The sequence below is a fragment of the Sminthopsis crassicaudata genome, chromosome 3 (assembly GCF_048593235.1).
Source record: "Sminthopsis crassicaudata isolate SCR6 chromosome 3, ASM4859323v1, whole genome shotgun sequence".
Taxonomy (NCBI): domain Eukaryota; kingdom Metazoa; phylum Chordata; class Mammalia; order Dasyuromorphia; family Dasyuridae; genus Sminthopsis; species Sminthopsis crassicaudata.
This window is the reverse complement of record NC_133619.1, coordinates 443,726,663-443,750,816: the sequence shown is the minus strand read 5'-3', so window position 1 is coordinate 443,750,816 and position 24,154 is coordinate 443,726,663. Positions and strand designations below refer to the sequence as shown.

Sequence of the window (24,154 nt, the reverse complement as noted above, 5' to 3'; positions counted from 1 at the left end):
CACTTTTCTCATACTGATTCAAGTGACTAGCTGATTTTGTTAGCCTGGAAACTTCATATGGTAAAATCCAATGTGTTTGCAAATTCATCTAAACCTCCATAATCTTACTTACCATATGGATTTTTAGCAGGCTGGAGGATAAACTAAAAAGAAATTGAGGTCAGGTCTTCCTAGCAGGTTATCTCTTGTGCCAGAAATCCTTTGGCCTGGTTTGTTATGTAGCATTTATAGGTCTTCAAATAACTTTTCAGACCCTATAAATGTCATCACTTTGTGTTATAATGTGATGATGATGACCTGAGGCAGCATAACACCAAGTGGACAATTTGTCAACATTCTATCATCACTAGGTGATGCCATTAGGGGTGACATGGTGTCAGAGATTCCAACAGTGACACGACATGGGTAATATCACAATGGGAAAATCACCCACAACCCACAAACTTGTTTCTAAGTTTATCCCTGGTGATTATAAAAACAGTAACCCAAGAACCAACCCAAGGCCTATTTCCTTTTGTTTCATTTGGTCTGTTTATTTTAACTATTTAACTGTTCCCAACAAACCTAAAAAAACAATGTCACATAGAGTTATCCCAAGCATACTGCATGCCACTAGATCATGCTACATATAAACATGCTACTAAGTCACAGAAATATCATTTTCTAGAACTGTGACTTCAGGTAAAACAAGGATCTGTGATTCCAATTTTATTAATATACCAAAAATTAAATACAGAAAGTTTGGCTAATCATTGGAACACAACTAACACAACGGATCAGAGCCATCTATTAAGTGGCATTTTTATCTATACTTCTAGAAGAAAGAGGTAGTCCCAAGAAAATGAGATATCAGAGATTTATTTTGTTATTTAAAAAAAAAAATTCTGGTTTTTCATTCTAATCAGTATCTATATCTCCTAGACAAGTATTAAATAATAATTCAATTATCTTCAATACTTTTATTTTCAAAAATGGAAGACTACTAAAAATAAATTGGATATGAGACTTTGTACAAGTCATGCAACTATTCCGGCTTTCAGTTATTCCTCTGTCAAATGTCAAATTGAATTACATAAAAAACAATCTCAAATTAATATGTCACTTCAGATATTATAAGAGTCATTTTAATCTAGACTCAAGAATCTCTGACTTTAGAAAGATTTTCAACATTAAAAGTTGAAATGAAAAGGTGAAACAGGAGGATCATGAGATTGGTTTTAAAAAAACCTAAAGTCTAGTCCTTTGGTGTCACTTTCCCTTCTTAAACTATCTTTTTCTAACTTATAAAATAATGTTATCCTAAATCCCCTTTCTCCTTGTCTTATTGCTACTCATCCCCTTCAAATACCTAATATTAGATAACCACTACCATATACACCGTTTCCTCCTACTGAGAGTCGGATAAAAATCACATGATTGTGTTAATTGTATTCCCTACAAATTTGTTATCTCATTTGTGCCTTCACAACTACATGATAATTTTTTTTTCTCTTCACTGTTTGACTATTACCTTTCTCACAGTATCCATTCCAAACCTTCTTTTCTTTTTTCAAACCATCTAAAGAACCCTTGCTTCTCAACTGAGAACCTCACCTTGTGCATTACCGAAAAAAAAAAAATTGAGGCTATCAGTCTCTTCTCCCCAATATCTCTGTGTGTCTCTCCATCTCTCTGTCTCTATCTCAGTCTCTCTGTCTTTGTCTCTTTCATATTTGTCTCTGTCTGTCCCTTCCTCCCCCCTGTCTTTTCTTGTTCCTATGGGTGTGTTCTGTGGGTCTCCTTCTCTCACATTTTCAACTTCTTTTTGTAGTTGATCAGCTATAGGATTTCAGCTCTTTCTCTACTGAATACAAACACTGTCCCCATTCCTATAAAATTTTTATGTGGCCTTGCCATTGCCTCAAGTTTTTATCCAGTATCTCTTCTTCCTTTCACAAACAAGCTCCTAGAAAAAAATCACTGACATTTTTTGCTTTCATCCCCTCACATCTCACTTACATTTTAATCCCTTGTAATCTGGTATCCAACCTCACCACTAAACTAAAATTGCAAACTCCAAAATTATCAAATGATCTCACATTTGCTCAATTCAATCCTTCTGGAGTCCTAAAAAAAAAAATATTTGGCACTATATAATGCCTTCCTTTTAAATATTGTTTCTTTCTTGGGTTTTGCTGACAATAACATTCTGTGGAATGCCTCTTAACCAAATATCTTCCAAAGCTGCACCCTAAAAATCAGTTATTAATCTTATTTATTCCACCTCCACAGCTTTGCTCACAGCTGTTCTCTCCTACCTGAGTCCTTCATCACCTTTCACATTAGCCTCCTAATTGACCTCTACTCCCAATCTCTCCCTTTTCAATCTGTCTTCCAGAGAATTAAATTGATATTCCTAAAGCACAAGTTTCCTTATTTCACTCACTCCCTTGCTAAGAATAAACTGATTAATTAATTTTCCAAAAAGATCTAGTGGTTTCCTATATTGCCTTTAGGATAAAATACAAACTCCTTTAGTTGGTATTTAAAACCCTCCACAATGTGATTCCAATCTATCGTTCCAGACTTACTTCACATTATTCTCCATCATATAGTCTGTAACTAAGCCAAACTTATCCACCTGTTGTTTGGTAATATATATTTTATTCCATCTCTCTCCTCTGTGCCTTTACCTAAACTGAACAGCATTCTTGCAAAGCTCATCTTCCTTCACCCTCACTTCTTTGACTTCCTAGGTACAAAGTTCAAATCAAATGCCACCTCATACAAAAGATTTTTACTGAGCCTATTAGTTGTTAGTTTTCTCTCCCACACCCCTAAAATAACCAACCACTGTTATTATAGATCAAGGTAAGTATCTCCTAGCAACCTAAGTATCTCCCTTTCAAGTCACTCTGTGCACTTATGGTATATGGGGAGCACATACTTTCATTACAAAAACTAGCTAGCATAATAAAAAAAAAAAAAAAAGAAAGCTCTAACTTCAATAAAGATATTCTACAATAAGAAAAGCTCTAATTAATTTTATGTGATTAAAAAATGGCTTCAGGTTGATTTCAACCATCCTATTTCTACTTTTACATAAACCATGGAATTGAGGGAGTAAAGAAATTCAAAGTTCTAATCAAAGAGAAACTAACCTGGAAAGGCTTGTTATTTAAGTGGGAGGGGAGAAAGGAGAAAGCTTCTGCAGATCTCAAGTTCAAAGGAATGAAAATAAATGCTTTCTAGAACTACTAAAGATATTTGTGATCTTCATTCAATACTTGCCCTTAGATCTTTTAGCTCAAAATATGCTACATATAAAAACAACCTAATGGAGATAGCATCCTACTAATTATTTTTCTTATTCTCTATTACTAAAAACAAGAGGATTTTTTTAAATCTAAGGGAAAATATTTTTACTTCAAGCAATTAACTAATGTGTAAAACAGCATTTGAACTCACATTTTACTAACTCCAAGTTCAAAATTCTAAATACTATGCTATTCCTAACTATCCATGCTGATAAGGGAAAATTAAGACAATACACAAATAGCTACACCACCAATTAGAACATTTGCTGTGAGAAATTCAAGGAGAAATTAATTCTTTCTGAGGATCAGGTACCACTCATTTTTGTTGCACATCTTTTATTCTCAAAGAGGATCGTTGACAAGCCAGACCTTGAAGAGGATAGCAACAATGGGGGAGTGGAAAGCTCATTCCAGGATTAGGGAATGCCATGAGTAAAAAATAAACAGAAGCAGGAAAGAATACAACAAAATTATATACTTGGAATACATAAATGGTAATGTAAGATAAAATGGAAAGATAATTTGGGGCAGTTTGTTATGAGCTTTAAATGCCACAATAAGGAGTTTGTGTTTTATCCCATAGGTAATTGAGAACTAGGAGAGTTTTCTTTTTATCAAGGAAAGGACCTGATAGCAGCTGAGCATTGACAAGATTATCCTAGGAGTCTAATGAAGGAAGAAAGACTAGAGGAGGGGGACAATTAAAAACTGTATTTAAAATAGGATAAGGTATAAAGAAGTTATGACTCTTAAATTTAGAGGGCAGGGGAACAAAAAAGGAAACTCCAATGATATTCTGATGTTGACAAGATTTGGCAACTGAATATAAGTAAGGAGTAAGACAAAGGGAAAAGACTAATCAAAGAAGGCTTCAAAGTTTACAAACTAGGGAATGAAAAGTATTAGTACAATTCATTCTTCTAGTCAATCTCTTTCAAGAATTCAACAGGCTATCAGTATCTTAAAAAAGGGAAATAGGCATCAGATCCCAGATATAGGAGGTATATGTAACTCACTATAAGTTTGTATTTTTAGAAACTGGTTTCCTCTCTTTATAATTTATATGAAGCTTCAGGAATCATCTTAAGTTTTTGAATGTCTCAATAAGAAGCATTTGTGAGGATCCAACAAGTTTTCTACATGAAAGATATTCTTCTAGATTTGAAGAAGCTACTTCAAGGAGCTTACATCCTATTGAAGGGATGTTCCATGAAAACAGATAAGGACATAAGATAATTTGAAAAAAAAAAAAAAAGAACTAATAATTATAGCAGAGCTTTTTAACTTTTTGTATGTCTTGGACTCCTCTGGCAGATAATGACCTTTTCTCCAAATAATATTTTTAAATGCAAAAAATGAAATACATAGGACTGCAAAGGAAACAAATTCTATTGAAATAAAGTTATCAAAAAAAGTGTTTCATTCTCAGAACCCAGGTTGAGAACCCTTGAACTAGAAGAATCAGGAAAGACTACCTATAGAAAGTACCACAAGAGCTCAGCTTTGAATAGAGGAAAAATTACTTAAGTGGTAAAGCTGATGAGAAATGGCATTCTAGATCTTGGGGACAGTCTGCAAAGTCATAGAGTTGGGAGGAATGCTAAATCTGAGGAAAAGCATTTGACCATTTTGTATTGATATAATATGATTTTGTGGCCCCTGATTTTTGGGATGGAGGGGGGATTCTGTTCTAAATCAGTAAATATTAAATATTTTGGTTTTGGAGTCTGCCTCAGGGACTTCCCACAATCCCAATCTAAGAACACAATCTGATTCTGAATAGACCACTCCTCTCCTACTTCTGGGTCATAGAATTAGCATGTCAATGATAGAAAGCTGGATAAATGTGTCTCTTTGCTTCTGTTTCCTAACTAATTTTTTTTGGAGTTAGCCCGCATTACAATTACAATAAACTTTTTCCCCTTGACAAGGAAATGGGTTCAAGCCTGCCAATTTTTTTTGAGACACCTTGTGGCACCAGTCTATGACCCCAAACTCTTGGGATTTCCCCTTCCCAACCTCAACAGTATGGAGTATAGAATATGCAAGGGGGGAATGATGAATAAATGTGAAAGTAATGTGCTAGACTGCAGGGAATATAATTAGAATAGGACAGATTACTTCATGAAAGGAGGCAGGAAGAGGAATACAGAATAGGACAGGTTAAAAAAGAACTTTTGAGTTGAAAAGACATTTATGAAATATGAAAAAAACACCTTCAAGGAAGTGAAATAATTTTCAACAAGTAACTAGGAACATGTAACACATTACAATAAGCAAAGAAAAAGTTCAGATTTTTTTTAAAAGGCCCAATCTGTTGTGGGTTTGTTTCACTAGAAATGACTTCCTCCCACAGTAATTGCCACCTTAGGAATGGGAGTAGAAGTGGATAATGAGGATTAGCCAGGAGAATGATCAAACAGAACTGGTGAAAGATTTAATGAGATATTCACTAGAAGAGGAGAATAAGAGAGAAGGAAGGGAGAGAAGTGAAAATAGAATTGGAGCAATGCAGAGAAGAAGCAGGGAGGAATCAAGCTATAGGAGACCCCAGTGAAAACGAAGACAGGTTTGGGATAAGTGAGAATAGGTGAAAGTATAATGGACTGTACAAAAGAGAAGATGACAAACCATTCCAATATAACCTCAAATAAAGTAACAAGAAGTCAGATATGATTGAGCAGCAACAGCAACAGCAAAAGTACATAAAGCAAAAAAAAGCCTTTAGAATCCTTTACAAATCTCTCTGGGTACAAATTGATGACTAGTATTTCTCTATATATCTTTGAAAGTGCAGGGCAGTAGTTACAGGAGAAAATTTTTAAGATTATAGCCTTTGCTCATGGCAACAAAGGATAAATGAAAAAAAGGGAATAAGGTTTTGTTAAGTACCTACTGTGTGCCAAGCACTGTGTTAAGTTGTGCTAAGTACTTTACAAATACTATTTCATTTGATTCTCACAACAACCCTGAAAAATAGATGTTATTATCATCCCCATTTTACAGTTGAGGATATTGAAACAAAATAGGGGTTAAATGCTTGTTCTAAGGTCACATAGCTGATAAATGGCTGAGGGAGAATTTAAACTAGGTTTTCTTCATTGCAGACCCAGCACTTTATCCACTACATCATCTACCTGCCCCAAAGATCCCAAGCTCATGTTTGTAGGTCTCCCTAAAATCATATTACATAAGTGGCTACACACACATCACCTACAAGTCTAATATCAATGACCTCAACAAAAATGCCAAAAAAAAAAAAAAAAAAATCCTGCTAAATGTGGATAAAATGCTTTACAATGGAATTCATGACTGGTTCAGCACAATTCTTCTTAAGTGATTCTAACATTTAAAATTAACCAATCAATCTATAAGCATTTTATAAGCTCCTCCCATGTGCTAAGTCCTGGAAATACAGAAAAAGAAGAAATCCCTATCTTCAAGGAAGCAACTTTCAAATGAGGGAAATGACACACACATAAAATGATACACTCAAAATAAATACAGATGGATGAGAGCTTCAGAGAGAAGGTCATGACTATCTCAAAAGCCCCTTCTAAGTCAACATTGGATAATTCTATATTTCTTTGTCTCAATGATAGCATTCATTTTCTACTTCTACTTATTTTTTTTTTCCATTGGAGTAACCTGATTTTATGATGCAAGGTGTTAACTATACTTACTGCTTTTTATATCATCATCAAATCTGATAAGCATGCCTTTATTCAATTCACTGATTTAAAAAAATTAGTTAAACCATGTATAATGAAACAGATCTCTGGATTTTCCTACTAAAGTCCTCCTTCCAATCATTAAAAATTATTCATGGGATCTAGTAAAAATCCCATGTCTAAATTAAAGTCCATGAAAGTCACCTTTCTATATTTTTCCACCAAAAAAAAAAAAAAAAAGAGTGTGAAAAAACTTTGCCAAATGCTTTGCCAAAGTTTAGATAAATTATGTCTACCGCATTCCCTTGATCTACTAGCCTCATAACCTTGCTTTAAAAAAAAAAAAAAAAAAAAAAAAAAAAAAAAAGAAGAAGAAGAAGAAGAAAATTAGGTTAATCTGACTCGACCTGTTCTTTACAAAGCTTTTTGTGATTACTTTCTTTTCAAGATGTTCCCTAAGGATTCCTTATAGCAAAACAAACCTTCTAGAAATTTTTCAGGAATCAAAGTCAAGCTCACTGGCTTGGAGTTACAAGTTGTATTCTCTTTCCTTTTTAGAAAACCATTAAATTTGCCCTTCTATAATGTTGATCCTATTAGCCAAGATCTTTCTTTTTAATACATTTTATGCCTTTTTTTCTTTATTCCAGGTTTTGCAAAGACCACTAACAGTTGCTCAAAAATTACATCTATCATTGCTTTCGGTTCTGAAGAATGGGAATTGTTCATCATAGAATGGTGACTTGAAGTCATCAAGGAAAGCTAGATACCCATTTATGACCTATCTACTATCTTGGACATCAAGTTCTAGTAGCCATTATTTTCTTTCTAATCCAAAGATCATTCTCTTTTGAAGAAAAACAGAAACAACATCTTAAAACCACTTACCTCCTATCTCCTTTAGCTCTTATCATTTTCCCATGAATACCAACTGGCAGTCCTATCCCCTTTGATCTTTTCTCCAATACAACAAAAAACAAGCAAGTAAAAAAAAATCTTTTTTGGCAAACTTTCCTTTTCAATCTACCTTGTTCTAAATATAAGCTCATCTGACTTTTAAACTCATGTTTTGAAATTTTTACATTAATGAAAATTTATAAATTTTGTATAAATATTTTTAAAACATTTGGATATGAAGATTTTCTAACTCTCTATTGACTACATACAAAGTAAATGTGCATAGAAAATGTTATTCTCCCTAATCACTTTTTTCCTCTTACTATGGGTTAATTAATTAGATTTACAAAACTTGTTCCTGACAGTCGCCTTTAAGCATGTTCACAAAGGAAAATACAAAACGAAAAACAAAACCCTTAAGTCAAGATTGTAATTCCTCACTGACCAGAAGAACTCTCCCTACCAACCAGGAAGGGCCTTACTAAAGAGACAAGTCTTACATCATGCTCTAGAGGTCAATAAACTAAAGCTTTGTCAGACTGGGAGAAGCAAGGAAATTCCAAAGTCAGGGTCTCTTTGGGAAAAGTGCCCCAGCTCTGTGCAAATGAAAACTTCTACTATCAGCAAGTGCCCTGTGGCAGGTTTTCATTGTCATGAGAGTGGAAGGAAAAAGAGACAATCTCTAAGGCAACTCCTTTACCTTCTAGAAAATGAAGTGTATATTTCCCCCATGTTAAGCATGGTGAACTCTTCCTTTATTCCTGTTTCCTGTTAACTTGGTCCACATACATTGATCATCCTGTCTCTAAGCACACATTTTCACAGACCACAATTCTTTTCACTTTTACAATATTGAAATGCCACCTTCTTGATTTAAAAAAAAAAAAAAAAAAAAAAGCATTTTGTGGTTTTGAATTTTTTGAATTTTTCTGCCACTAATTGGAAGTTTATATCAGTGCCATTCTTTTAAGAAAACTTCCATATATTGTTAACAAATACCATAATCAACATAAGAATTTATGAATTAAAAAATAACATAAATATAAATGACATGTATAGTAAATATTTATAATTTTAATGAAATCTTAATAATTTAATTTTAATAAATAAAGTAATTGGAATTATTGAAAAGAGCAATGAAAACAGTCCAAGAAAAGATACTTCTCAATTATATGATAGGGATATAGTTAGAGACTGGATCTGCAATTCCATTGCTATAGAGAACTCTCAGATGAGGAAATACCCAACCAACAAAAGCAACTATGAAAATTATACTCTTAAAAAGTTACATCAGCGTCAGGTTTTGAACCCAAGTCTTTGTGCTATCAAGGCCATGCCATGCTGCCTCTTTAAACTCCCTAATAAATATGGGATAGTGTTCTTTTGAAATTATCCATAAATTAGCTCCTTAACTACCAATCCATGCCCCACCAAATCTAGTTTTAAATCCTTTCTCACTGATTTAGACCTATAGTTTTTCAAGACATTTATGTTTAAAAAATAAAAGAGCATTATTGAGGAATTTCAAATGCTTTTTCTGACACACCTATTGAAGCCAGTAGTTCATTTCCAGAATATATTTATCCTAATAGAAGCCCCCTTTGGGGGAGTAAGAGAATGAACCAAACATTAGCCTAGCCCCTTCTTCCTTCATTCTTCATTCTCAGAACTACAGATACTCCTGACTATGCATTAGCCTGAATGTTGTTACTTATGTCCACAAGGATTCATAGTATGAGAACAGTCATTTTTATTAAATATAATGAATTACAATTAAATTTGGAGTCTTTATAATGAGTCATGTCAAAAGACTTCAAGTATTATGTCCTAGTTCAGAGTTCAGAGTGAATATTGTCTCAGGAAAGATAAGCACAGTGAAAATGGAAGAGAGGTAAGAGATATAGGGAGAGTGCTGAGAATAAAGTTTGCCAAGGTCACAACTATCTACCCTTTTATCCTCTTACACTTCATGGACTCACCTGGCTAAAAAAATAAAAATCTTAAATTTTTTCAAGCATATTCTGAGACCACAGAAATGGTCACCTGATTCCTTTTTTCATCTGCAGGTTATAAGCTAAAATTTCAAACACAGGTATAGCTTACATCCAAGCAGTGCTTGTGCTATTTAAGGGTCATGAAGAAAAAAGGCACATGGGTCTAGCATTTCTGAGCTATAAAGTTAGAAGGGGATACCTATAAAATTTTACTCATAAACATGAGATTTCTTTATAAGCTCATACACAAGATTGAGGCTCCCCAGGATTATACTACATATGTACAATAGAAATGTATCCTTAATGTCTTTTTTAAGATTTTGGTAATTTCAATGTCTCACTATGGAAAAATCATCAACATCAAAATATTATAAAAAGTTTGTTCAAAAAAGATTAATCTCCAAAAGTTAATACTTTCTCTGAAAAACTAATTCAATTCCAGAACAAACCAATTTCACTTGTCCCAATAGGTGAAGCAATATCATAATTGTCTAGTGTATTAATTCAGGCATAAAAAAATTCAATGGTATCTCTGAGATCTGCATTTTAGTATGCAGCATCATATGATACAAAAGAGGCACTGGCATTGAAAAGGGAACCCCAAAACTGAAAATCCTTAAAGGAGAAAACCTCCTTCGACTCTGCCTCAGTGAGGGGACTCCACCCCAAGCACAAACACCTTTGTTATCTGGGTGGGGTCGGCTAAGTCCCAAAACCCATTAACTTCAATTCAAATTCTAGCCCTAGCTGAAACTCATGGAGGAGCCAATCTGCCACTCCACCCACAAGCCCCTTCAGCTTGTAGCCAAAGCCCCCTATTATAAAAGAACCAAACTAAAACCTTCTCTTTGCAGAGGTTCCAAACATGGTAGCCTTATGCTTGGTATACCAAGAGTCTCTGCCCACTCGAATACTGTTTCCAATGCCAACCTCTCTTTATCTTCATCTATTTCCTTAACTAGACTTTAACCAGACTTTAACCTTACTTCCAATCCCCATAATAAACCTCTTTTATCAATCCAGGTTTCCAGGTCTCTAAATTCTTTTACAAAGAACTGCTTGTGCTGCCACTAGACCTCATTTAACTCCCTACCCTTGTGCCGAATTCTGAGAAGTTTCAGGGGAGCTCCATTTGACTCCCTGAACCCCAAACCTGCCACTAGACTTCATTTAACTCCCTGACCACCAGAAACCCTAATTTAATTTGGGTACCCCAAATCAAACCTCATCAGCATGAGAGCCAGGAGACCTGGATTCCAATCTTTAATAGTTAATAACTATATGCAATTTATTATCTCTGAGATTTAATTTTCATCTGTAAAATGGAGATAACATTTGTATGGCTACATCATAGGATTATCATCAGTGGGAAATATTTTAGAAACTTTTATAAAATAGGTATTTCTGGCATGACTTGAACTAGGTGGTCAAAGTCCCTTTTAACTCTCAAATTCTGTGAACCCATGAAAATTAAAATCACAAAGTATTTTTATTAATTTAAAGACAATTTTAAGCTAAAATTTTAGTGTGCTTTTTAATGATGGTTCAGTTGTATTTGCTTTATAAAAATAAATAAGCAGTCAAGTCTTAAAGATCAAAGCCATAGATTTATCATAATAATTTCAATAAATTATATTTAAACTAAAAAAATTACCTTCTAAAGGAAATTTTTAAATCCAAAAATATAAGTCAATTCCTGCTTCAAATTAAGTGACATCTAATTCAGTTTTTCAATTTAGTTTAGATAAAAGAGGGAGAAAGGAAAAAATTGAAATTAGTTACATTCTTTACTTGTTTTCCTCCCCTATCTTCATTTTTATATGTACTTGCTTACCTATTAAACTTCATTTTTCTAAACCATTCTCATTAAAAAATGTGCTGAGCTGGAAGAGCAAAGAGCTCCTGACACAGACTTTTCAGAAGCAAATGAACTTCAAACTCTGTAAGTTACCTCAGACTTTCCATATTAACTAAAACTGGATTGATATTCCTTATCAGTGAGGGGAGGAAGATGAGTACTGAAAAAAACACCCTCTAACTTTATGACAATAAGATAAATTGGGAAATAACACATTAATCTAAAAAGTATGATAATATGACTATTTAGCAAAATTATGTAATAACCATTAACAAATATTTCATTGATTTGTTAGCTAATTGTAAATTCAATTTGCTATGCCAATTTAATATTCTTTGAAAATACAAACTACTCATTTTCCTGGAGTAAAGATATAAAATCAATAAATAGTCTATAAACCTCTGCCCTCTTCCAAAGGAAGTTTCTAGAGTTTGTCTTCTTCCAAGATTCTAATCTATTAAGATTCCAACCTTCAGGAAGCATTGTATGTATGCATGTGCATATAAACCCATCTATAGAAAAATATAAATGAATGCACATTTCAATATATTGGAAAATCTTGTTTCCCCAAGGAGTTGGCTGTCTAGCATAATAACAATATATTTAACTTTAGAACCAATCCATTCTTGATATTGTTTCAAAAATGTGTCAGGAAACTGATCAATAAAAATGACCAAAGGATGACAAAATTGTGGTTTTTTTCCAATGAACAAAGCCTTTACATTGAAGATCTCAAAAATATTTGATAAATGCTAACTCATGGAAGTCCTTAATCACACCCTTGAAAAAAAATGTAGTTTTATTTCCCCTCCTTTGTACAGATAGAAAAACTAAAAATCTCTTCTCCCCTCCCCACCAGATTACATAGTTAGTGACAGCACCAGAAAGAACATTTTGCAGGTTTCCTTGTATAGTCCAGGACTCTACCTAGTAGACCAGCTGCCTCTTTGAAAGAAAAACAAAGGCTAGTGGTCTTTGATCTGTCAATAAGCTAACACTACAAAACCGCATATTTGGGGGAAAACACAGGTCAGCCTGACAAGTCAATCCTTGGAAGCCCAAAAGGAAAAGAATGGAAAGTCTTTAATGAAACTCCATTCAACTTCCCCTAAAATGAATCTTTCATTCATTTATTGCAAAGCACATGAAAAATAAATCTGGATTAAAAAGGGATTTCATTGCTCATATTTCTAGTCGGCACCAAATATGAAAGACCATTTGATCTTTTTTCTTAGCGGCAACAAACAGGGAATATCAACCGCATTGAACATCTTGCTTAACTGACTCTCCAATGCCTTCTTTGTCTAGGCTACAACAAATTAATCATTTACAATTCTAGCAGACAGTGAACAAAAATCTAACTTTAACCAAGTATTATTCCATTAGTACTTTTAATTTTTAACCATGAATTTTGTTTTTCTCTCAATTCTTAATTTTAAGTGATTAGTTGGCAAATTCCTGAAACATCTCATTGCCCTCAATATTGGTAAAGAGATTTTAAAAACAATTTTCAAGATGAATTTGTTTACAAAAGCTTAACCATTACTTGTATACACAAAAATTAACCACTTAACAGTTAATTTAGATAACATATACACTCCATTTCATTTGTTTTATCTTATTTTACTATTAATTCATGTAGTATATAAAAATTGAATGCTAGACTTGAAGTCAGCTACATCAATGCTTACATCCCAGCTTTGATACTTACTATATAGCCATGGAAAAATCATTTAATTTCTGGGTGACTCTGTTTCCTTATTTGTAAAATAGGGATAAAAATATTTTACAAACTAAGCAGGTCCTGCTTCACAGGATTATTATGAGGCTCAAATGAGATAAGAACTTTGCAAATCTTAACACATCATTTAAATGTACTACTACCATAATGATTTTCCTATTAAAAGCTGACAAGATAAATAAGAGATTCCCCCCAAAAATTATTCATAGCTAGAGTCTCTAGGAAATTTCCTATCTTAGTAAAAACTAAAAGCCTTTATTTTTATTATGTCCTTTATTTAACAGTTAAATGTTCCTTCAATGGATATTTTGTGAAGATTGAAGGACTATGTGTAGACAAAAACTGAGAGGATATTATAGACAAAGAAATAGTGTGAGAACTAGAAGCTATGGAAGAGTTCAAAAAGGAGATCAAGAGAAAAGGAGAAAAGCTAAGCAGAAAAAAAAAAAAGAAGAAGATACTCAGAGAGGGTGATTTGGGGTTATGATAGGGGATGGCATGACAGTACCTCTGCTGAAAAGTCAATACTTTTTTATGCAGATCCAGTAACAGAGTTACAGTTTAATGAACTATAGATGAATTCTCTCCCTCCTTTCTACTTGCCAGAGACAGTTTATTATCTTCATGTACAATTCTGATATGTCTTCAGCCATCTTGATGTGTTTAATCCCCATTCCAAATATCCCATGTTATTACCCCCATTTTTGTCAATATACTTATGGCTCCCTGAGGAGCCTTTAACTAAATGAAGCACAGTCAATATGAGGAATCAAGCAATCAGCAAGCATTTATTAGGTGCCTACTGTATGCTAGGCACCTGGTAGACAAAGAAGTGTTTATTTTATAGACTGAATGAAAAGGAAAGATGACTTTTCAACAACCCAGGTTCCCCCTTTGAGTTGGCCCACTATTTTTCTTCAGTCCCACATAGAACAAGATCTATAATTTCCTGAGTAGACCATCAATGGTTTTCTCACTATGGACCATATTGCCTCTCTTCGTGGGAAGCCATACCCCTCTTTAAAGACAGGCTTTTGTTGGATTAAGGCTGTTTTCCCAGCACCCTTAGCCTCAAACAGCTTGCTTTTGTGCTCTGTTTAAACACAGAATGACAGTTCCCTAACATAATGTCGAAAAACCTCATCTTATCTCTTTGTGAAAGCTACTGTATCAAATTTTGTCCTAAAAATAGCAGAATGACCCAATCTGTACATACCAAGAATTTTCACAGGGAACCAAGTGTTTGGGATGGAAGGAGAAAGGTTGACACTGAATCAGCTCAACTACTCTACCCTCCTGAAAGCCCTGGGCATCTATTGTAACAAATGATGTTGCCCCAAATCAACAGTGTTGTTGCTATGTATGCACTGATAAAGGTTGCAGTTTTCTTTCTCTGATTTTATTTCAATGTATCTCCCTCTTTTCTTTGCGTCTTACAAAGAACCACTAGAGCTTTATATCTCCAGTGCATAGAATGCTTAATAAATTGCTTGTTCATTGATTGATCTCAATATTAGGGAATTGAGAAATGGAGAGAGGAAAATTGTTGCAAAAGGCATTGGAACTTGCTTTCTGGTAGCGTTCGATGGCAATTAAAGTAATATCCAAAAGAAAAGCATTTAGTTCTTCCTCTTAGTAGAGACATGAGAGAACTATACACAAAGAAATGTGGTCTACATTTTCAGACCATTGTTCATAAGGTGGATGTTAATTAAATATGTGTTGAGTTATTAACCTTAATTGTTTTTCATTATGATAAGAAAGGATTAAATGGTATGTAGGAATAAAAGAGAATATGCCAAAAAATAACAGTGGTGTAAAAAAGCAAAATGTATCATCACTATAACATAAAAATATAATAGTAATAACTAACATTTATATGTACCACATACCATGCTAAGTGGTTTTACAATTACTATTTCAATTCATTCTTATAACAATCCTGGGATATAAATGTTATTATTATCCCTCTTTTACAGATAAAGAAACCGAGGGAAACCAAGGTTAAGTGACTTGCCCAGAATAAATATTAAAGGCTAGATTTGAACTCCTGGCTTGCTGATTTCCAGCCTAGCACTCTATGCCACCTGGAAATTCACCTAAAGCCAGGTCTGAGAACCCAATCAAAAGTGCCTTTAAAAATAGTTCAATCCAAAGTTATTAAGATGAAAGCACATAGCATATAAGCTTATCAATGTGAAACTCTATTCTGAATAAAGAGAATCAATGCCAATAAATAAAAAATTGAGGAAGTCTTTGATTCTTGCTTCTTCCTTCTCCTCCTCTGCTGGATGGTAATTAGATCAAAAGTGACTATATTTGATTTTCATTCCAGAATTCAGCCTAATTTTGGAACTTTCTTTTAAAGTTCTTAATGGGCCTGATTTTCCAATTCTCACCTAGGAAAGTTTTTTTTATCTTTAATAATACTTTATCACTACAGACAAAACAAGCCCAGCTCAAGATGATACAGTCATCTCTCTAAGATATTTTCTATGCTAGATGCTAGGGAATTTTTCTAGGGAAAACTGATTGCAACTCTTCTTTAACAGAGCCTTAGTTACTTTTTAATCTCCCCTTAATTTATGTTCCCTCATTATAATTATCACAAAAGACAAAAAACGAAATCCCACCTAAGAAGGGAGGAAAGAAGGGGCAGCTAGTGGTGGCAATAGATAGAGCACCAGCCCTGAAGTCAGTAGGACCTGAGTTCAAATATGATCTCAGACACTTAACACTTCCTAGCTGTGTGACCCTGGGCAAATCACTTAACCCCAATTGCCTCAGGGAAAAAAAAGGAAGAAAATCTACAGATGAAGAAGAGCTTGTTTAATTATTTTTCAATCAAATCTGATTCTTTGTGGTCCCATTTGTGCTTCTCTTAGCAAATATACTGATATAGTTCACCATTTCCTTCTGCAGCTCATTTTATAGATGAGGAAACTGAGACAGGATTAAATGACTTGCCCAAGGTAACATAACTAGTAAAGTATTAGGTTTGATGAATCAATATTCATTTTTATTCATCCAATAGAAACGATGACTTGACCTGAGCCAATGAACAGGTACTTATTTTCAAAGAATCTGTAAGTCTACACAGATTTATATTATACAATCTCAACTAGGCTCTCACTGCTTCAAGGAAATCTTTTTTTTTTTTTTTTTTAACATCCCCCAATTAATTCACTGTTCTACTCACCAGAGTGGTTAGCACTCTTCAGTGGGCCTTCATTACTTTAAATCTAGACTATTAGAATACCTACTGGTTGATCTTCTTGCCAAAAGTCTTCAGTACATTTTTCATTCAGTGGTCAAAGTGGTCTTCCTACCTTACACATTTGACCACATCAATAATCTCCAGTGGCTCCCTGTCATCTCCAGGATCAAATATAAATCTGTTTGACGAAGTCCTTCATAACATCTCTCTCTCTCTCTCTCTCTCTCTCTCTCTCTCTCTCTCTCTCTCTCTCTCTCTCTCTCTCTCTCTCTTTCCTCTCTCTCTCTCTCTCTCTCTCTCTCTCTCTCTCTCTCTCTCTCTCTCTCTCTCTCTCTCTCTCTCTCTTTCTCTCTCTCACAGACACAGACACACACACACACACACACACACACACACACACCATTGTAGTCTCTTACATCTTCTACCACACCTACTCTTAGATCCAGAGGCTTGGCATCCTTATGTTCCTCACACAAAATACTTCACTTTGAGACTCTTAAGAAATTTCACTGATTATTGCCCTTACCTAGAAAGCTTTTCTTCATTTCCAACCCTAGCTTTTTTTATTTCTCTGAAGTTCCAACTGAAATCCCATGTTCTATAAAGAGTCTTTCCCAATTACCTTTAATTCAAATGTCATATCTCCAATGATTCTTTCCAATTTTTCCTTTTGGTACATACCAGTCCATTAGACTATGAGCGTCTTAATAACAGGACCTGTCTTGTGTCTTTTTATCTCCAATGCTTGGCAGAGTGACAGGGTATTCAAGAGGTGTTTAATAAATCTCATTGACTAATTAATGCACAAGGTAAGTGGCAAGCATAGTCAATGGAGCCCTTTCCAGTATGAAATATAATTTGTCATCAATTTCTGGGCAAGACCCAGGCAGTAAAGGACATTGGATACAGGGTAGCAAGTGGTTCTTTTTATTATTATTTTCTTTTTTAAAAGCAGCAATAATAATTTTGGTGTCAGAGGTATTTTAATGGTTAATGGTCAAAGGCATTGATGGCTTTAATGGAAACAATCAAATTTTCTCATCTGTAATTTGAAATATGGTTTTGCTGCATTGTTTTTGTCAATAATGGGGAAGAGGGAAGAAAACTCCCCCAGGCTAAAACCTGATAATCTTGCTTCTGAAATAAAAGCACTAGCTTTTCAATCTTCCAGTCTCCACCATGAGATGAAATCCAGAAACAAAGTCCCAGTTAATTAGCCTCAGGACAAGATCATGATGTAGCACATAGAGATCTGAGATTAGAGATTTATCTCAGTGTCTCTGAATCAAATGTAGTGTGAAGGCCCCAGCTTTCTCCCTGCTGAGCATGAAGTCCCTTTTAATGTCAAGAGCATGCCATTATAGTTATAGCTTTTAAGTTAAATTTTAGTGACTTTTGAAATGCACGTAGGCATGGTTTCTGATCTGTCATTTGCTCAATAGAAAGCATTTTAATATATTTATAAGTCCTTCTTCTTAGCCTCTATATTCAGAGGTAAGGGTTTGGTGCTTCGAACAGGAACTAAGTATTAGGAATGATAGGAAAAGATTGGGGTGGGTAGGAATGGGATAAGTAATAAAAATTTAAACTTGTCTGCTTTCTCACTACATTCTTCAAAAGCTGCTCCCAAATAGGAATCAACTCCTATGAGAGATAATTGAAAACAAATCAGTGAAAACTGTTGGTTTAGACCAAATAATAAGGGAGGAAGGAACTTCAAAGGAACACAAAGAATTCCCCAAAATTATTTTCCCCTCTTCTTTCCACCCCCATTAACCTAAAAGACATACTCCCAATGGAATAGAAATGTAAGATTTTTAGCATATTTTTCAATATTTTTTTCTCTAATAAGTGTTGAGTGATCTCTCCTCCCTCAGTTACCCCAACATAGTCTCTTAACTTTTCCATCCATGTTTCTTTTCATAAAAATGAAAATAGCAATACAAGCCTCTCTTACAAAGCTGTTAGAGTTAATAATTAATAAAAAATACTTCAAAATATTAAAAGTTAAATAGATATGTTCAACAATCATCAATGTGCATTCACCAAATCCACATAGGGTGCATGGCATGGTACCAGAAAATAATGAGAATGGAAACTGAAGTAATGAAAGGCATTCCTTATGCAGAAGAATAACTGACAGGTGTGTCATTCATAAACAAGGCCATTTCAAGGGTACTTTGAATTTAGAGAATGTGCCAAAATGTACAATATGTGCATGCTCCCAAGTTTGGGGAGAAAATAACAAGTACAAGAGGAATAGAAGAATTTCTGAATTTGGTATATTAGGCTGGAGCCAAAAGGAATCTTAAAGATAATCAGGTCAAAATGGTTCCTTTTACAGAAGAGAAAATCGACCATTAGAAAGGGAAATTGACCTGAGACTAAAAGCTAGGACTTTCTAGTCTTCTGAAACCCATCCAGATATCTTTCCACAATACCACACTACCTTTCACATTCCACCAACAATTTTCAAGAAGAAAACTTTTTTGAAAAGCATTTATTTGCCAGAGCTAGTATGAAGACTAAACTCATGACCCAGGATTTTGAAAATGTGACCAAAACCAGCATATTGGAAAGGTCTAACTACTAACAATTATAGACACTATCTGCTTTACTCAGTGGCTGGCAAAATCTTGGTTCAAGTTCTTTGTGGCTATTGCACAGGACTTTACAAAGCTCACTTGATAAAAACTGGCTTAAGTGGAACTCAAGACAGGCAGAGAAGACACACTTTGAAACATGGTTTAGATAGGAGAAATTAAACCACCAACAAAAACCTCTATTTTGGTAGCCTTCAACAAATCATAGTAGCTAGCATGTGGCTAGCACTACACTACATATTATGGAGCTTAAAGCTTAATATTGCACTAAGATTTTTGGAATACCCTGTATAATACACCCTGATCCCTAACCTCAAAAATGGATTCTTACAAAATGGAAAGTATCAACAGTAGCCCTGGACTCTAAAGGTTTTAAATATGAATGGTTTAAAAAAATTTCAAATATTCTTAACTGCATGATAGCTGACCAAACAGGTGTCCATGAGTTGTACTACAAAAAAGGCAAAAGGCTACTAGTATCTATCAATAAGTCTTCTTCTTTTAACAGTCTGGTTTATACTCTTAAGAATATTCAATAAATGCTTGAGAAGGTTAGCATATATTTCTGTTCCAAGAGCAGGGTCTAAAATCAAGAAGACTCAGATTCAGACTCTTACTTGTTTGTAACAGTTAAGTCACTCAACTTCTGTCTCATTTCCTTCATTTGTCAAATGGAGATGTTTATAACACCTACCTCCCACAGTTGTTAAGATCAAATGAAATAACAATTATAAAATGCTTAACATAGTATCTAACATATTATAGCTGTTATATAAATGTTAGCTATTTTTATTATCAATTTTAGTATTGTTATTTCCTAGGAAACTCTTAGATCTTGATAATTTGTGAAAGTCACCAAGAAACTCGAATATTTCAGCAACTGTTCTACACTGCTACAACTACATTCAAAATGCATTAAAATTGTCTTGAAGGTCTACAAGAAACTATGGACCCCTATGAGGGATTAGTGAAAAACTATGACCTAACAATTAATTTTAGGGCTTAAAAATCTAGTTGAAAATCTAATCTGCTACTTAACTAGTAGCCCTAAAATTAATGCAAGCTGCACTAGGGAAACCCTACTCACAGCCAAAGATCTTCAGGAATGTATTCTGATAACCCAAGAATTAGAAAAATGGATCAACAAGGTCGACACAAGGGAGACAAAATAAAACCACTAGGTGTGGAATTGAAATAGTATCAGATCTTAGACCAAGTTAAAAGATATAGCTATGTGGCTCCTTAGACCTACTACATATAACACATGCAGTATATTCAGTTAGTTCAACTTGGTCATCTACATAAAATTTAGCTTATAATAAAGTTTCTAGAACTGTCAGATCCACTGAGCTAGACAAAGATGTATTCATATTGCAGCAGAAAGACAAAGTCCTAGTTTTGATACTAACCAGTTGGGTGACATTGAGGAAGTTTTTTCAATATTCTTGGTTCTCTTATATTCAGAATGAAGAAATTGGATTGGATTACCTAAAAGGTCCTTCCAGCTCTAGTATTCTATGATACTATAATAAAAACTGCGTAAAGGGAAAAAAATCAAAAAGGCAGTACTGGGATGACCCATAGAATCTTAAGTAGTAAAACAGATATCAACTACTATGGAAAAGAAGAAAAATTTAGCCATCAGAAAAAAAAAAAGAGAATCTCATTTTAAGCAATCTCAATCAATAAACCTTTACAAAGAAAGAGACAGAGTTTATAAAGAGTAACAAGTTCAGAGGAGGAGGAAAATTGTAACATCAGCTAACAGCAGGCAGATTTATCCTTGTATAGAAACAATAGCTAATATAACTCAAGTTTCTCAGTCACACTTACATCAACCAATTAATCAATCAACAAGTATTTATTAAGCACCTGGATAAGAGCACAAGTGAATTAAACAATCATTATTCCAAGGAACTTACAATTTAATAGGAGGACAAAAAAACATACATAAGTACCTATGGAATAACTGTAAATAATAAATACAAAGTAGTGAAAAACAAAGCAGATTTAAAAGTCCCTAATCATAAGTAAGTATTTCATAGGACTTATAGATTCAAAGCGCACCCTACTAATATTATAACATTTTATTTTGTAACAACCATGGGAGGTAGTAGCAATTATTAACTCTGCCTTACAGATGGGAAAGCTGAGTCAGACAGAATTAAGTGATTGCCAAAAGTCACACAATTTGCAGCCTTCTGAAGCTGAATTTGAACTCAGGTCTTCTTGACTCTAAGCAGACTGCTAACTACTGAACCACTTAGTACCTACTAGCAGCTGAAGGGAGCAAGAAAGATTTCCTGTAGAGGTGGTGTATGGAAAGTATCACCTTGAGTGCATCCTCTAATTCTAAAGATGATAAAGAGATACTAAATAGACATAATATAGCATAGTATGTGGGGAAAATATTAAAAGTATTAATCATTCAGCATACAATGACTACATATAAAGAAAATTCATTTATGAGTTGTCCAAAATTAATCTTATCATTCATGCAACTATTGAACAACTCTGCCCCCAGATGAGGGAAAGTCAAGATTTCCCTTCACTAGATTTTTTTTTTCTAGGAACATAACTCTATAGTCCTATTTACAAAATGAGATACAACCTTAAGTACACTACATCTTGGACACTGAGATTCTTCAGACTACAGCAAGTTTATGCTTGTGTGTATTTTCAACATCCAGGAAGAAACACAAAGGAATCTCTCTACCTCATCTGACTCCCTTCACATGAGTTTTCCATGACTAGTCAAGTTTGTTGACTGTCTCCAGATTTCTTCCCAGGTCTGAAATGGGTTCTGTTAGTGGGAGTTACTGTATAAATACTTACTTGATTCCCTCTAAGGAGCTTACACTAAGAGTTGAGCAAAGAAAGCAGATTAACCATTTGAATTTATCGTCCCCCCCCCACCCCAGTTTACCCACCTTTCTCCCATCAATAAGGGCCTTCCAGAATCACCACCCTTCCACCCCAATATGAAGCTCAGGGAAATCAATATATTACTTCTGCTAATCCTTCAACAATAAGGGTTTCATTTTCATTGTATGGCAATTAAGTTGTCCAAGAAGAAGGAAAGAGAGGGCTGAGAAGGGAGATTCTTCTATCCTCACAGCCAGATTAGTACCAGTGGTAGCAGCAGCCTACACCGAGCGGAGCTCGATCTGTTGGTCACATGCTGCTCTCAGCCGCTACCTAGCAACAGCAAAGCCTAAGAAAAAAAGTTCTCCTATTCTCTAACTCTTCCCTTCTCCTTTTATTTTCTTGTTCGTTCTCTCTATATATTTCTTTCTCTTTCTCTCTTTCTCATTCGTTCTCTCTGTCGTTCTTCTCTCCTCTTTTCTTTTCTCTCTTTCCTCTCTTGTCTCTCGTTCTCTTTCTTCTCTCTTTCTCTGTATCTCTCCTTCTCCTCTCCCTTTTCCCTTCTCTCTCCCTTCTGCTCTCTTCCTCTCTTTCTCTCCCCAGCCACTGGCCTTGCTCTCTATCTCTTTCCCACTCCTTACTCTTCCTCTGTTTTTCTCATACCTCTACCTCTCCTTTCTTCCCTTTTCTTTCTTACTCTCTCCTCCCATCTTTCTCTCTCCCACTCTTTCTTCCTTTTCTCACCCATATTCACTTGCTCCCAGTTTTTCACTCTTTCCCTTTCTTCTCTTCAACTCCCACTCTTGTGTGCCTCTTGCCTCCTTAACTTTCCTTCTTGCTCCTTTTCTTCCCTTTTCTCCTTTCTATTTTCCAATTTCCCCCTCTTTTCTTCCTTTCTCCCTTTTCCAACAAATCCTCTCTCCCTTAACTCCTTTTGCCCCTTGCTCCAAATTCCTGGATCTGAATCTGCTTGAAAGAAGTTTAAAGAGCCTCAGACCAAACAATTGCGTCTGTATTATATTCTTTAGAATGGTGAGCAGACATGCACGCGCGCGCACACACGCAACAGAAGCCCTACAAGCCGCATTTTAACAAGAAAAAAAAAAAAAAAGAAAGAAAGAAAGAAAGAAAGAAAGAAAGAAAAAGTCATGCTCCAAGCACCAACAACTCCCCTTTGCACCAGTCGGTTCCCAGACTTCTCCTCTGCGTAGGATTGGTCCCCAGACGATGTGGGCATTAAGTGATTCTGTGTCTTTGGGTCACAAGGGGCAACGTTTTGCAGGTGCTTCTTAGAGAATAAGGGAGGGGGGACGGAAATCACACACTCCTTTGGGCTCTGGAAGGGGAATCCTTTTGCAATGAAGCACAAGTAGGAAAGTCAGAGGGTTTCCAAATGAATGAGTGAATGGAATTTGATTTATTTAAAAAAAAAAAAAAAAAAAAAAAAGCGAGTCAATGGGAAATCAGAAAATGTGTTGGGAGATCAATCTCATACTTTCTCAAACCTTGAAATCTCTCTTATGGTCTTAGGGAGAGACTGATAAAGTAAGGAAGAAGACTGTATTTTCATGTGAGTAAGAAAGAGACTGAGGGTTAGGGGTGAAATCCCTAGAGGAACAAAGCCCGGAGTGAATGAGGTAAACTGTCAGTGAAACCTGCCTGCCTACTCTTTCAAGCTTCTGTCCGTCAGCTTTGCTTCTCCCTTAGGGAAAAGGCCGGGAAAGGGGAGCTCCTAGCTTGTTCTCTAATGGTCTGCAACCTGAACAGCCCCTGGGACTGCGGGAGAACTTGAAAAATTGCAAACTCCCCGGGGTCAGGGAGCCTCCTCCCCCATCTTCGGACAGGCGCTCGGAAGGAGCCCTAGGGATCTGGGCACCCAGCCTGCAATAACTCACCCTGGCAGTTGATCTCCCTTGTGCAGGCAATAAGAAGTATCAGCAGTTTACAGACAGCGGCGGTCCCTCCGTCCATAGTGGAGCGACGGCAGCGAAGTCCCATTGGTGCGCTAGGAT

At 35.1% G+C, this 24,154-nt stretch overlaps 1 protein-coding gene across 1 annotated transcript in view; it reads right to left on the bottom strand.

Moving 5' to 3' along the window:
• LRP2 (LDL receptor related protein 2) overlaps positions 1–24,148 on the bottom strand; it is a 236,218-nt gene extending 212,070 nt beyond the window's left edge. Inside the window, exon 1 of the mRNA XM_074302211.1 lies at positions 24,038–24,148. Coding sequence (XP_074158312.1) covers positions 24,038–24,140 — 103 coding nt within the window. The 5' untranslated portion in view covers positions 24,141–24,148. The remainder of the gene's footprint in view (positions 1–24,037) is intronic.
• Positions 24,149–24,154: the final 6 nt, after the last annotated feature.